The 13,406-nt window shown below is 35.5% G+C and overlaps 3 protein-coding genes across 3 annotated transcripts; 2 read left to right on the plus strand and 1 right to left on the minus strand.

Annotated features, from left to right (window-relative positions):
- On the plus strand, positions 4,870-8,518 carry LOC104780586 (phospholipase D alpha 1). The gene is made up of 4 exons (XM_010505090.2): positions 4,870-5,026; positions 5,500-5,603; positions 5,856-7,758; positions 7,845-8,518. The coding sequence occupies exons 2-4, from the start codon at positions 5,508-5,510 to the stop codon at positions 8,276-8,278; spliced, it is 2,433 nt and encodes an 810-aa protein (XP_010503392.1). The 5' UTR covers positions 4,870-5,026; positions 5,500-5,507; the 3' UTR covers positions 8,279-8,518.
- LOC104780578 lies at positions 9,428-10,452 on the minus strand. Its single transcript, XM_010505081.2, has one exon. The coding sequence runs from the start codon at positions 10,286-10,288 to the stop codon at positions 9,617-9,619; it is 672 nt and encodes a 223-aa protein (XP_010503383.1). The 5' UTR covers positions 10,289-10,452; the 3' UTR covers positions 9,428-9,616.
- On the plus strand, positions 12,038-13,052 carry LOC104780596. Its single transcript, XM_010505100.2, has 2 exons — positions 12,038-12,485; positions 12,573-13,052. The coding sequence occupies exons 1-2, from the start codon at positions 12,323-12,325 to the stop codon at positions 12,818-12,820; spliced, it is 411 nt and encodes a 136-aa protein (XP_010503402.1). The 5' UTR covers positions 12,038-12,322; the 3' UTR covers positions 12,821-13,052.

Genomic DNA, 13,406 nt, shown 5'->3' on the forward strand with positions numbered 1-13,406 from the left:
TATATTTTACCTGTGAATCGTCTGTAACTCCATCTCCAACCGCTCCGAATTGAGTAACATCCAATGCATTCGAAGATGTGAAGATTTGGAGAATGAATAGTGAGAAACTCAAGAACCAAGCCTTCTTCTTCATATATTTTGGAGAAAGAAGAGTTAAACCATGAAATATAATGATTATATTTACAGTATACGAACATAAATTGTTCAAGCGAAGGCTTTACTATACTACTTATATAGATGCCATATTTACAAAGACAAGAAGATGCTTAAAGACCTTTACCATTTTCAGCGGATATGTGTAGGACAGTAGAAGACAATGTATGTGAAATTCAAATATATGTATAGCTATATGCACATTTAAATTTCTTAATAAAAAATTATGATACATTAACAACTAAATTTTATATACTGGAAACTGGAGTATTAATTACCAGTGTCCATGAGGCATGAGGGGGTCGGAGTGGGCATTGTAATTATTAGTAATAAATAAAAAAAAAGTAGTCATAAAATTACGTACCATTTGAAAGTGTGAGAACTTTATGATCTGAACAAAAATAAAGATTTCTTCAAACTCTACTTTTGATTAATACAGATTTTAAAGAAATTGTCCTAAACAATTTTCTATTCTCTCAAAACTCTCTTAAAAGAAACTCTAAGCTCTTCTAAGTTCTTAGCTCTTTTCTTTTTCAAAAACTAAAACTTAGTATCTAGAAAACTCTCTCTTGCTAAAGCTCAACCTCGCCTTAGCACCACTATTTATAAATCTAGGTATTGACTATTTAATTAGCAAACTACTTAATCTAATTCTAATAAGAATTAGACAATTTCCTTTTTCTTTATGGATTAGGAAATTATCCTTTTTCCTCATGTTTACCATTCACATTGTAAACATGAAACTCTTTTATCTTCTAGATCTTCTAGCACCTTCTAAATTATTGTGTAACCTCTTGCTTCTAGATCTTTCTTTGTTAAATACCGACATAAACATCTTGCAACTCTGTTCTTGTACTATTGTTCTATTCTTCTGAAGTAGTTCATCCACTAGTTCAAATGCTGCATCTTCACCATTGTCTTACTATTAGTGTTGTTATATCTATAGCAAAAATATTAAATAATTGTGTATTCATTTAGAACAATTTCAAAGGAAATAACTAAAAATATAACAAAATTTTAAGGAAAACTGTTTATAAATAAACTGCCATAGTTTATATGAAAGTCTATCAAACTAAAAAATCTTCCATATATATAAAAACTAACTTGATATTTTTCCATCGCTCAAAAATTTGGAAGTCTTAAAAGAGACCATCCAAAATCTTGGTTATTGAGATATCATTTTTTTTTTTTGACAATCAATTGAGATATCATTTTTATAATTTTATGATTCCGAACTTGAAAGTTTTATTGGTCCACGGACTCCAAAATAAGTGTGGCATGTTTTTATTTTATCCTATCATGCAATATTTGTCTACTTTTTTCCTTTTTTTGTATACTTTTGACAAAGCTTATTGGTTTTCAGCCCTAGAACTTTGAGACCTGGAAACGAATGACAATGTTTATTGGATTTTTCAGACCTTGAACTTGTAACTGGGCAGTGAATGACAGAGTTTTTATTGGTTTGCACACCTAGAACTTGGCAAGGGGCAGCGAATAAAATTAGCTCACTATATTTGTATGCTTTCCTGATTTTTGTTCCTTGCTTGTATAATTTTATATTTCGATTTGTTACAGATCATATTTATTGTGACTAATGATAATCCGGAAGTATAACTGATTTCTTTAGTTTGAAGAATCCAAAGAAACTTGCGTCCGCTTCTTCTCTTTTCTGTCTACTTTTGACTTCATATTTCGCTTTTCTATTTCTTTTAGTTTCTGCTTAGCTTTTGGTTTGGGTTTTCAACATTTTAGCTTTTTCTTTAGGTTTCGAAAGAACAAATACAAAATAAATTATATAATACTAGTTGTCGTATAATAATATTATTGTAAAATTTAATTTTCTTTCCATCAGAGAATCATATTATTCAAGATACAGGCCTATCAGCGGAATGTGTAACGACCAGGCTCATTTTTGGCCCATATGACAAAGATCACGAGCTGTGCTTAAAATTCTACGATCTCTACTAGTACAACTTTTTCTTGGGTCGATAAAAAAGTCTCATGATCTCTAAAATTAAAGTCTATCTTTTTAAGCCAGATATAATATTAGAATCACACAAGGAAATGGGTAGAGCTTCTGTGGCCACAATATTTATATAAATCTAAACAAAAAAAAAGAAGAAGATGAAATAGCCAGAGGGTTAAAGCCAAATAATTATGCAATACTGAATCGTTTTTTCATATATTGTTTCTCTCAGAATGTATCCGTAATCGACAATTCCACCTTTTTCTTTCTTATATGTTATAGTGAAACATTGAAACGAAATTGATAATTCTGTAAATCCCACATTTATTATTGTGATTAAATTAGTTTTAAGTTGATAGATAGTATTTGACGCTAGCTAGTAATTAATCACTAATCACGCAAAGGTAAATCAATCTACCTTCCTATGACATGGACTTGACGCCATTTCTCAGTTTGCTTTTAGATGGAAAGTCTCATGAGTTTGCACTTGGGAACTTTGCCGTGAGAATTACTGCATACGGGAATTTCACCGGCTCCATCAGCCGATATTAAGTTGATGTGCTTCAAAATAAAGTCCCCTGCAATCTACGGTTTACTTTACATTATTTGTTCCTAGTGGGCTACAATCGCGACGCAGCCGTATTTGCCTCACGTGCTGCTCCGTGTATAACATTATAATGCATAAGTGTACACACGAATACACGTATAGTATTGGTAAAGAGACATGTGGTGGTGGTGCACACGTGAGGCATCAGTCTTTTGATCTCGAACAGCTCCGTATTTGGTGACATCAACTATTTGGGAGAAAAATATTGTATAGTACACTGTACACAACAATAATATAATCCAAAATTATTCCTGCATTGTTTCAGATACAATTAAGTTGTTAGATACTTAGATATATTGGCTGCTTTGTTTCTTTTTTTTTGGCACAGAAAATTTCATGATATTGACAATTTCAGAAGAGATAAAAAGTTGGAGCAAAGTGATAGAGATTAAGGTGTCTTACCATAAATTTTAGTAGGTTTAAAATAAAATTAGAAAATATCGGATTTTATATAAGGATGGCAAGAAATAAAGGATTTGATCAAATGATCATTTACATGTTGATGCGGGATAAATGATCCAGAAAAGATAGCGAAAATAGACAATACAAAGTAATTATGTTTCGGTAAATAAGGTGCAAGTTATTAGAAATCATGGACATCCAATCCAAAACCAATTAGCAATGAGTTAGAGTGTTTGTAATCCTTATATATTATACTTAGGAATACATCCCAACTGATGTGGGATTCTAATACACGTGACACCGGTTTTTCAATGATCGATGCAAATTATAACGATCATTCAAACAAATGGCGATTCAAAATAGTATATGATATAATAATTTATAGGAGTATCCAATTGCATTAGTTATGGCCGCCATTGCACTACTAGTGTTGCTTGGTGTATACCGCTTTATCACCTATTCCTTCTCGTTTTGTGTTAACCACATTTTTTGGATAATAGTGTAAGTCATGAATCAAAACTCATGCTAAGAATCAGAAGCATTTAGATCGTCATTAAACATTAGCTAGTAATCTTTATTTTATTTTATCAGCTAGTAATCTGACTAAGTTAAGAGACAAATTACGGGTGACTCCATGCATATCAAAAGTCGTGCCTTGAGTATTGATTGTGTATATATGAAGATACATGTAGATCTTCCCGGTTGCACCAATGATTAAGTTGATATTGTTTAAGGTTGGTGCATTGTATCACCGTGATGCTACAGTTAAGGTCTACGCCAATTTCTCCTTGCATCGTGCTTCTTATTCCTACAAATGATATTATATTGGATTATTGGTAATGTCCAAATTGTCCACCGCATAGATATTTTTCTAATAATAAAGATGATATATATAAAAGTGATAGTTGAAGTCATAATTAGTAAAGCTCTCTAAAGATTAGGATTTTAAAAAAAAAAAAAAAAAAAAAAAGATTAGGATTTTAATTCTTAAGCATTATTAGTGTTGATATGATATGGTTGGGTTGTAATTAACTGTTATTATATAAAGACATTAATCTCCACCAATAAAATAAATTGATACTGATTTTTTTTCTTTTTAGATATAGAAAACTGTGATTGTATACATCTCTTGTATAATCACCAACCCCACGTTCTGAATGTGAGAAAATATTTGGGATAATTTTATACAACTATACAATCTTATGTGAGAGATCGAATGATGAAGACTAGTGAGTGGTCATTCATGTAATTAATTATGAGAACACGTACTACCTCTGAGAAAAGTCCACAAAAAGTTTCACAATTCACATGATTGACGGTGAGGATGATTCCAACTTAGGAAACGACGTCGTTAATTTTTGGATGCAGAACGTTGGGCGCACGATTTGGATATGTCTCTCCCAATTCTCAAGTCAGGGATTGTTTTTTTGTTTTTTGGGTTATTACAAACTTTGAATATTTCTTTCTTTTCTTGCTCAAACTTTTCAAGATTTTCAATTAATCCCTTTTTCTAGATTTCTGACCCTATTAATTGACATATCATCCTCAACTAATTAATATGGATGTTGAAATCAAATATCATCATATCTTTTAATACTCGGTTTTATCTTAACCATAAGTCTATAAACTGAAAGAAATCTCTTGAGAGTAAATAACTAATTTAGGACCTAATTGTGAAATTAAGAAAGTTTGAAGGCTGAAACGAGGAAAAAGTACAGAGGGGTGAGGCCCCACGCGCTCCAATCGATAGTGAACAGCTCCGCAAACAAAGTAGTACAAGGCTCTCTTTAAAGAGCTCTCTTCTTCCCATTACGGATCAGATCCCGAATTCTTCTCCTTCCTCTGACCACCGACGACCGATCAGATCGCAGTTTCTGCGGGAAAAGAAAAAAATCGAAGTAAGTCATATATTATATCTCTGAATCCGTTTACTTCATATCTCATCCATTTTTATACTAGTCTTCTTCTTATGCTTCTCGTACTTGTTTTGCGTATGAAGAATCGTTTGGATTTAGTGGTTCTTTTTTTTAAAAGAGATGAGTAGAGAACTTGCTGACTTAATTATCATGTTTTGGATTAAAAAGCAATCGGGTTCATTGTTATGAGTTTGTTTGTTGATGGTCCTGTACTGTTGTTTGCTCTGATCCGATCTTTGTTTTTGAGTTAGTTCAGTAGTGTTCGTTTTGTTTTTGGACAATACTGCGAAATTTTGGCTACTTTGAATTTTTATGTCTTTTTCAGACCAGATCTTGGATGTTCGATGATGATTCCTGGATCTCGCTTTTTTATAGTTTTGTCGGAATAAAAATAAAGAAGAAGAACTGATACTAATAATATGTGTTCTAAAAAATATATCTAATTGTTTCAATAGGAGATACAATGGCGCAGCATCTGTTGCACGGGACTTTACATGCTACCATCTTTGAAATTGATGCCCTCCATGGCGGTGGAGTCAGGCAAGGCTTCCTTGGCAAGGTATATATCTATATTTTNTTTTTTTTTTTTTTTTTTTTTTTTTTTTTTTTTTTTTTTTTTTTAATCTGTGATTCCGTAGTTGCTAAGTTTCTGGAGGTCATGTTTTAGGCATGTGTTCTTTTAGGTTTCGTCATTGGATTCATTTATAATGTTTATAATGTTTGTGGTTCAAATTAGGTGATGTACCAATATGTTATCAAATGTGCTACATATAATTTTCTTGATGATTTTATTTTCTGTTGGAACTTTCAGATTCTGGCAAATGTAGAAGAGACAATTGGTGTTGGCAAAGGTGAAACACAGTTGTATGCCACAATTGATCTGCAAAAAGCTAGAGTTGGGAGAACCAGGAAGATCAAAAATGAACCTAAGAACCCAAAGTGGTATGAATCGTTTCATATCTACTGTGCCCATTTGGCTTCTGATATCATCTTCACTGTCAAAGATGATAACCCCATTGGTGCCACCCTTATCGGAAGAGGTTACGTTCCTGTTGACGAAGTCATTAACGGCGAGGAAGTTGATCGATGGGTTGAGATCTTGGATAATGACAAAAACCCCATTCAGGGAGGATCAAAGATTCATGTGAAGCTTCAATATTTCCATGTTGAGGAGGATCGTAACTGGAACAAGGGTATCAAAAGTGCTAAATTCCCTGGAGTCCCATACACCTTCTTCTCTCAGAGGCAAGGCTGCAAAGTTTCTCTGTACCAAGATGCTCATATTCCAGACAACTTTGTTCCTAAGATTCCTCTCGCTGGAGGGAAGAACTATGAGCCTCAGAGATGCTGGGAGGATATTTTCGATGCCATTAGCAACGCAAAGCACTTGATCTACATTACTGGTTGGTCTGTTTACGCTGAGATCTCCTTAGTGAGGGACTCGAGGAGGCCGAAGCCAGGAGGAGATATGTCCATTGGTGAGCTGCTCAAGAAGAAGGCTAGTGAAGGTGTCAGGGTTCTTTTGCTTGTTTGGGATGACAGAACCTCTGTTGATGTGCTGAAAAAAGATGGGCTCATGGCTACTCATGATGAAGAAACTGAGAATTTTTTCAGGGGAAGTGATGTTCATTGTATCTTGTGCCCTCGTAACCCTGATGATGGTGGTAGCATAGTCCAAAGTTTGCAGGTCTCTACTATGTTCACGCACCATCAGAAAATTGTTGTTGTGGACACTGAGATGCCAAGCAGTGGAGGATCAGAAATGAGGAGAATTATGAGTTTTGTTGGTGGAATCGATCTCTGTGATGGAAGATACGACACTCCGTTCCACTCCTTGTTCAGGACATTGGACACAGTCCACCATGATGACTTCCATCAACCTAACTTCACCGGTGCTGCTATCACCAAAGGTGGTCCAAGGGAGCCTTGGCATGACATCCACTCTCGTCTTGAAGGTCCCATTGCTTGGGATGTCTTGTATAACTTCGAGCAGAGATGGAGCAAGCAGGGTGGGAAAGACATTCTTGTTAAGTTGAGGGATCTTGGTGATATTATTATCACCCCTTCTCCTGTTATGTTCCAAGAGGACCATGACGTGTGGAACGTCCAACTGTTTAGATCCATTGATGGAGGAGCTGCTGCTGGGTTTCCAGAGTCACCTGAAGCTGCTGCTGAAGCCGGGCTTGTAAGTGGAAAAGATAATATCATTGATAGGAGTATCCAAGATTCTTACATTCACGCTATCAGACGTGCCAAAGACTTCATCTACATTGAAAACCAGTACTTCCTTGGGAGTTCTTTTGCTTGGGCTGCTGATGGTATTACTCCTGAGGACATCAATGCACTGCACTTAATCCCAAAAGAGTTATCGCTTAAGATCGTTAGCAAGATCGAGAAGGGAGAGAAGTTTAGGGTCTATGTTGTGGTTCCAATGTGGCCAGAAGGTCTCCCAGAGAGTGGATCAGTGCAAGCTATATTAGATTGGCAGAGGAGGACCATGGAGATGATGTACAAGGATGTGATTCAGGCCCTCAGATCTCAGGGACTTGAGGAAGATCCAAGAAACTATCTGACATTCTTCTGTCTCGGAAACCGTGAGGTCAAGAAAGAAGGAGAGTATGAGCCTGCAGAGAGACCAGACCCCGACTCAAGTTACATGAGGGCGCAAGAAGCACGCCGCTTTATGATTTACGTCCACACAAAAATGATGATTGGTAAGTTTACATTTCGTTTAAAAGAACGACTTGAGAAGTTTACATAAATGTTATGTGCATGACTAACTTGATGACTCATTTTGCAGTTGACGATGAATATGTTATCGTCGGGTCTGCTAACATCAACCAGAGGTCGATGGATGGTGCAAGGGACTCAGAGATAGCAATGGGAGGCTACCAACCACATCACTTGTCCCATAGACAACCAGCTCGTGGCCAGGTCCATGGGTTCCGTATGTCACTCTGGTACGAACACCTAGGAATGCTAGATGAAACCTTCCTGGATCCCTCAAGCTTGGAATGTATTGAGAAAGTTAACCGCATCGCTGACAAGTACTGGGACTTTTACTCAAGTGAGTCACTCGAGCATGACCTTCCCGGTCATTTGCTCCGCTACCCGATTGGTGTATCCGGCGAAGGCGACGTCACTGAGCTTCCTGGATTTGAATTCTTCCCGGACACGAAGGCCCGTATTCTCGGCACCAAATCAGACTACCTTCCTCCGATCCTCACAACCTAATCTCACTAGGTATGTCTAGTAATGATCTCTCTCTCCCTCTCTCTCTGCTTTGCTGCTGCAAGTAGCTTTGAATAAACTGAGTCTCTGTGTTTAGAATTAATAAGTTAATGGTTGGTGTGATGATGCACTTTTTTTTACCCCTTTGGTTTTATATTCGTACAATGACGTGGTGAGAGTGTAGCTTTGTTGTTATGTACTGTTGAACTTATGAATCTTATCTGATCCTTTTCTTTTTATCGGTTATCCTTACCAATGAGTGTGTTTCACATCAATCTTTTTGAGGTAGTTTGCTATTTTATGCATACAAGGTCATCACTAGTGTGTAGTGAAGAGTCCAGACCACACACTATCAGACCAACGGGCATTTATGAGTTTTCTTTTCAAGTCTTCTTGCTTTAGGATTTAGCATTGTTAGTCACCTTGAAATTTTCTTAAAATTTAAACAAAATTTGGCAAACTTGTACATTCTTCTGCTTTTCTTTTGATTATTTAAATTTCGTAAGAGCAGAACAATGTTAGGTCCCAAAGCTTAAGAACACAAAACACTATTTCGTAAGGCAAATTTCTATTTGTGGTTTGGTTCCATGGACTTGTTGCTTAATTTGAAAATAGAAAACTTGAACAATGGGAAACAATCTCATATCTCCTCTCCATCTTAGAACTAGTCCTCGTCGGTTTGTTCCCGTTAACTGATTAAGCTACAACCGGTGGTCACACAAGACTATCTTGGTTGAGTCGTTTTGACTTGGTCTATTCCTTCTATTTCAATTTTTGCAAATAAAATAATTAAACGCACTCCCACTCCTTAGTTTGAAGGCTACTAGTGGACTCACGTTTGTTTTTGCACTTTGTTATTTGTTTCCCACGTTCGTACAATTAGTATTGGTACCATCTCATCTATTTGAAGACATGAAAAACCAAAAAAGGTACCATCTCATCTATTTGAAGACATGAAAAACCAAAAAAACAAAGGTAGTTCTTTTGAACAAATTATGTTCTTGTTGTTTTTGGGACCTAACAAAGAATCTCAATAATTGAATTGTAATTAGTAAATTACATCTGAATACCAAAAAGGAAAAAAACAACGTTTTTATGGATTCTGTAAACAAAAAGCAAGAAATAGATGAACGAACAAAAATAGCAACGAACTAGGTTAAAGCATATACATTCTTGAACATTCATACACATAGAAAAGTGAAAGGGAAAATCATAAAAACTAAGTTGATAGGTCATATCGAACCTCATAGGTTCATATAACAACATACAGAAATCAAACATGATAAACTAAACTAACACAAAAGGCTGATCAGAGAGAGAGAGGCTTTAGGGTTTAACCGTTTAAGAGGGAAACACGGCACGACACACCGGACAAATCCCACTATACCTAAGCCACTCCTCTCCACACGTGCGATGAAAAACATGCGAACACGGCATTCGACCCGCTTCCTCATCGGACCCAACCCGGATCTTATCCATGCATATCACACAATAACCTCCGTTCTCAACAACCACCGTATCCAAGTGTATCTCCACCGCCTCATCGCTCGCTGGAGCCACCGCAAAATTAACAGCCACGACATCATCCTCCTCCTGCTCTTCACCAGGAAACGTCGGCACGACAACAGACATCGATACTTCTAGCCCCTCCACGTGAGGTAACTCAGAGATCTCTTCACGCGTCTTCAACTCCAAAATCTTCTCAGTCAGCGTGGTAACGATCTCATAATAACAAGGGACTTGGAGCAAATCAAGAATGTGATAGACGAAGGCTAGGATCCGATTACGATCTCCACCGAACAACCATTCACGATCAAACTCGTGAGTTTGAAAAACGGTTCTAGTTTCAATATTGTTAAGATCTTCTTCTTCATCTCCGTCTTCATCTCCACGAGTGTAGTCAACTTGGAAATCGAAAAATAACTTTTCGTTTTTGCGGAGATCTCCGTCGTCGTTGTAGATCCGATTGACATTGATCAAGCTGTCTACGATATCGTGGGAATAGAAATCCATGATTTGTTTTTTTTGAGAAGAAAAAAAAAGGTTTTCGATTTTTGTGTTTAGGGTTTTGAATTTTTGATTAATATGGTGAGGTTTGAGAGAGAGAGAGAGATCAGCCTAGATAAAGTAGTCAATTGAGTTAACGGAAAAGAGATATTGAAAAGGAAAATTTCCTTTTAACTCAAGAAAATTACCGTATCTTATAAAATAAATGTAAATCAAAGTATTAAAAAAAATCTGATATTCAGTAATAACTACTCTCCTTATTTTCCTAATTTCCTTTTTGTAAAGGTCCCAAACTCCCAAATAATTTAGCGGATTTGTTTAAAAGCAAAATTAAGGAAAAATTAAATGAATGACGGCATTTTAAATATGAAAAAGATGTTTCAGAGATTAACCCAAGTAACAACTTTGATTAAAGTTTAAATACAATTCCACATATTTCGTATGATGATTTTTGTTGAAAAAAAATATAGATTATTAATTTATTATTGACTAAACAAGTAACAAGTACACGACCCTTTTATATTAAAAGGACGACCGAAGATGATAGTTGTAGACAAATCGTTGCGGACTACTGGACTCAAAAAAGTTGTAGAAAACAAACAAAGAACCGTGCCAGTAGCAAGCAGTTTCGTAGCAAGTACATGGAAAGACTTCTCCTCGCTTAGTTCTTTCTTCTTAAGTACGGAAGTTTTGTAATTGTTAAACATGTTCCGATCTTATTGGTTTTAAAATGTTAGAGACTCTTTGGTAAGTCTCGTGTTCTCGAAATCTGAAGGACACGTTTACAGGTTAGACAGGACACGTGTATAGGGTCAACGCAATAGGTCAGTGGTTGACATTGATCCCAAGTTTAAAAAAGTCTCTTAATAATTTTCGAAAATTTCGTCGACATGATTCATCCATAAATCATTTTACACCTTTATACTTTATACTAGTTTCCAATAATTCTCGTTACTACGTGCCGTCTTTCTTTATTTTTTTTTCTCTGTAATATCCATTCAATTGATAATTTATAAGTTCATAGACAGACAACGCATAAAATAAATTATTGATAAGATAGTGAGTTGGGTTTTACATTATACATGTGACAATTGTTCATGTCTATGTTTTTTATCCAACCCATTTTTTATATACAAAGTTTGAGATTTACAAAAAAAAAGAAGAAATTTTTGGGTTTAGATTGGCCACATGCCCACATAAAAATAGAAACACATAAAATTTGATTGAGGTAGTTAAATACTATATTTTAGCGGATGTAGAAAAAACGATTAAGAAAAAAGGCAGTTAACAGAAAAACACAAATAAAATAATAGCTATAATTAGTAATAATCGATTTTAATTTAACACACAAAAGTAAAAATATGCACATTAACTTTACCACAATAACTTTTGTTGGAACCATTTTACTCGCCTCTACCTGCATGTTCTAAGCAAGATAGACTTGCGAAAAGTTTATGTCAAAATACGTCTTTACTTATGAATTAGTCAGTTAAGAGATCATTGAGAAACGATGAAATTAGTTATTGGTAGAATTCTACGAACAATTATTGTCAAAAACTCGAATATAATTATTGTAAATTCCCAATTAGCTTAAAACACAAAAATTGAGTAAGAGTGGTCTACAAAATCCAAACAACATATTGACCAAAAAAGTATTATTCTAATTAAACTTGGTCTACATATTATTTTTCTTTCTCCCACTAGGACATGTGAGTAACGAAAGCACCAAAATCTAACTCGCACTCTCGTCTTTTCCAACTTTTATATATTTTCCATTTGATAAAAAAAAATCTCTCGAATTTATATTTGTATAAATAAAGGAGAGAGTCAAGAAAAGAGTTCCAACCATAAATAATTCAACAGTTGTTAGTTTACAAGTCTCTCCGAAACAAACACATTCACACACACGTCTCTCCTCACAGCCAATCATCGATCATAGCTCGATTTTGTTCATTGTTCCGTTGGTTTTTCTTGAAATTTTTCATTCTCGGTATCATCAAAACTCGTCGGTACTAAAGAAACTTCACGCACATATCCTCAATGTTGAGCTGTTCTAATGGCACCGTCGTGATCGCAACCGCCATGGTTTGCTCAAGCACCGCTCTGTTTCTCGCCATGTCTCGTCAATTCCATGGACAGAATCAAACCTCGAAGGTTCTTGATCAGTCTCCAAGACCCATTCTCCGTTCTTGTCTATCATCAGGTACGATTTTTTTTTTTTTTTTCTCTATGGCTCGAATGTTTTTGATAGTTTTCGCCGGGAAAATAAGTTTATTTTCTTGGGATGCAGATGAGACGAAGAAACAGAGGAAAAAGATAAAGAAAGTGCGGTTTGCGGATAATGTGAAAGACACGAAAGGGAACGGGAAAGAGTACCGGAGGAGGGAATTGAATCGGAGAAACGTACCGGAGCCAGTAACTAAACCGGGAAAGAACGGTTCAATGTGTAGAATCTCCACCACCATGCCAGCGAACCGGATGGCTCTGTACAATGGGATTCTCAGAGACCGAGATCATAGAACTCAATGTTCTTATTGACCTTTTCTTCTTGACCTATCAGGTCAATAGATTTTAGGTTTGTAAATCTTTCTTTTATTTTCTGGTAATATTAGAATCTTTTCTTGGAAATTTTCAGAAGTTGTAGTTGGTGGTGGTTTTCATAGTTTGAAAACTAAAGTGACGATGTAAATAATTGACCTGTAAATAGTGATTAGCAAAATGAAAAGGTAACTAATATGTGTATATTGAAAATATTTAACTTTTTTTTTCCCTTTGGTTAGCTATATAATTTATATTGATTGTGTTAAGAAATAAGAAGAATCAACAATCAGGTTCAGCAGGGCGAATGAATATAAAAGAGTTTCAAGCCTTACAAAAAAAAATCAAGAAACATAATGGACCATATGGCCTAGAGTTATCTTCTAGGATAGAAATAGCCAACACAAATTGCACATGTCACGGCTCGAGATTACGAATTTGATACGCCAGTTAAAGATTTCGTTTTCCATTGAACCAAGCTTGAAGAAGTAGACGAGCCTCTCTTTTTTTTTTTTTTTTAAGATATATGTATTGACCAGAAAATGATGAGGATATGAATCTTTTGTTCTTTACTTAAAGCTATAAT

Source organism: Camelina sativa, chromosome 1 (genome assembly GCF_000633955.1).
Source record: "Camelina sativa cultivar DH55 chromosome 1, Cs, whole genome shotgun sequence".
NCBI lineage: Eukaryota > Viridiplantae > Streptophyta > Magnoliopsida > Brassicales > Brassicaceae > Camelina > Camelina sativa.

Excerpts from the sequence above, each read along its gene's own strand:
- LOC104780586 (XM_010505090.2), top strand. The coding sequence starts at position 5,508 with ATGGCGCAGCATCTGTTGCACGGGACTTTACATGCTACCATCTTTGAA. Across the intron at positions 5,604-5,855 it reads GGCAAGGCTTCCTTGGCAAG|ATTCTGGCAAATGTAGAAGA; the intron begins GTATATATCTAT and ends TGGAACTTTCAG. Across the intron at positions 7,759-7,844 it reads CCACACAAAAATGATGATTG|TTGACGATGAATATGTTATC; the intron begins GTAAGTTTACAT and ends CTCATTTTGCAG.
- LOC104780578 (XM_010505081.2), bottom strand. The coding sequence starts at position 10,288 with ATGGATTTCTATTCCCACGATATCGTAGACAGCTTGATCAATGTCAAT.
- LOC104780596 (XM_010505100.2), top strand. The coding sequence starts at position 12,323 with ATGTTGAGCTGTTCTAATGGCACCGTCGTGATCGCAACCGCCATGGTT. Across the intron at positions 12,486-12,572 it reads CCGTTCTTGTCTATCATCAG|ATGAGACGAAGAAACAGAGG; the intron begins GTACGATTTTTT and ends CTTGGGATGCAG.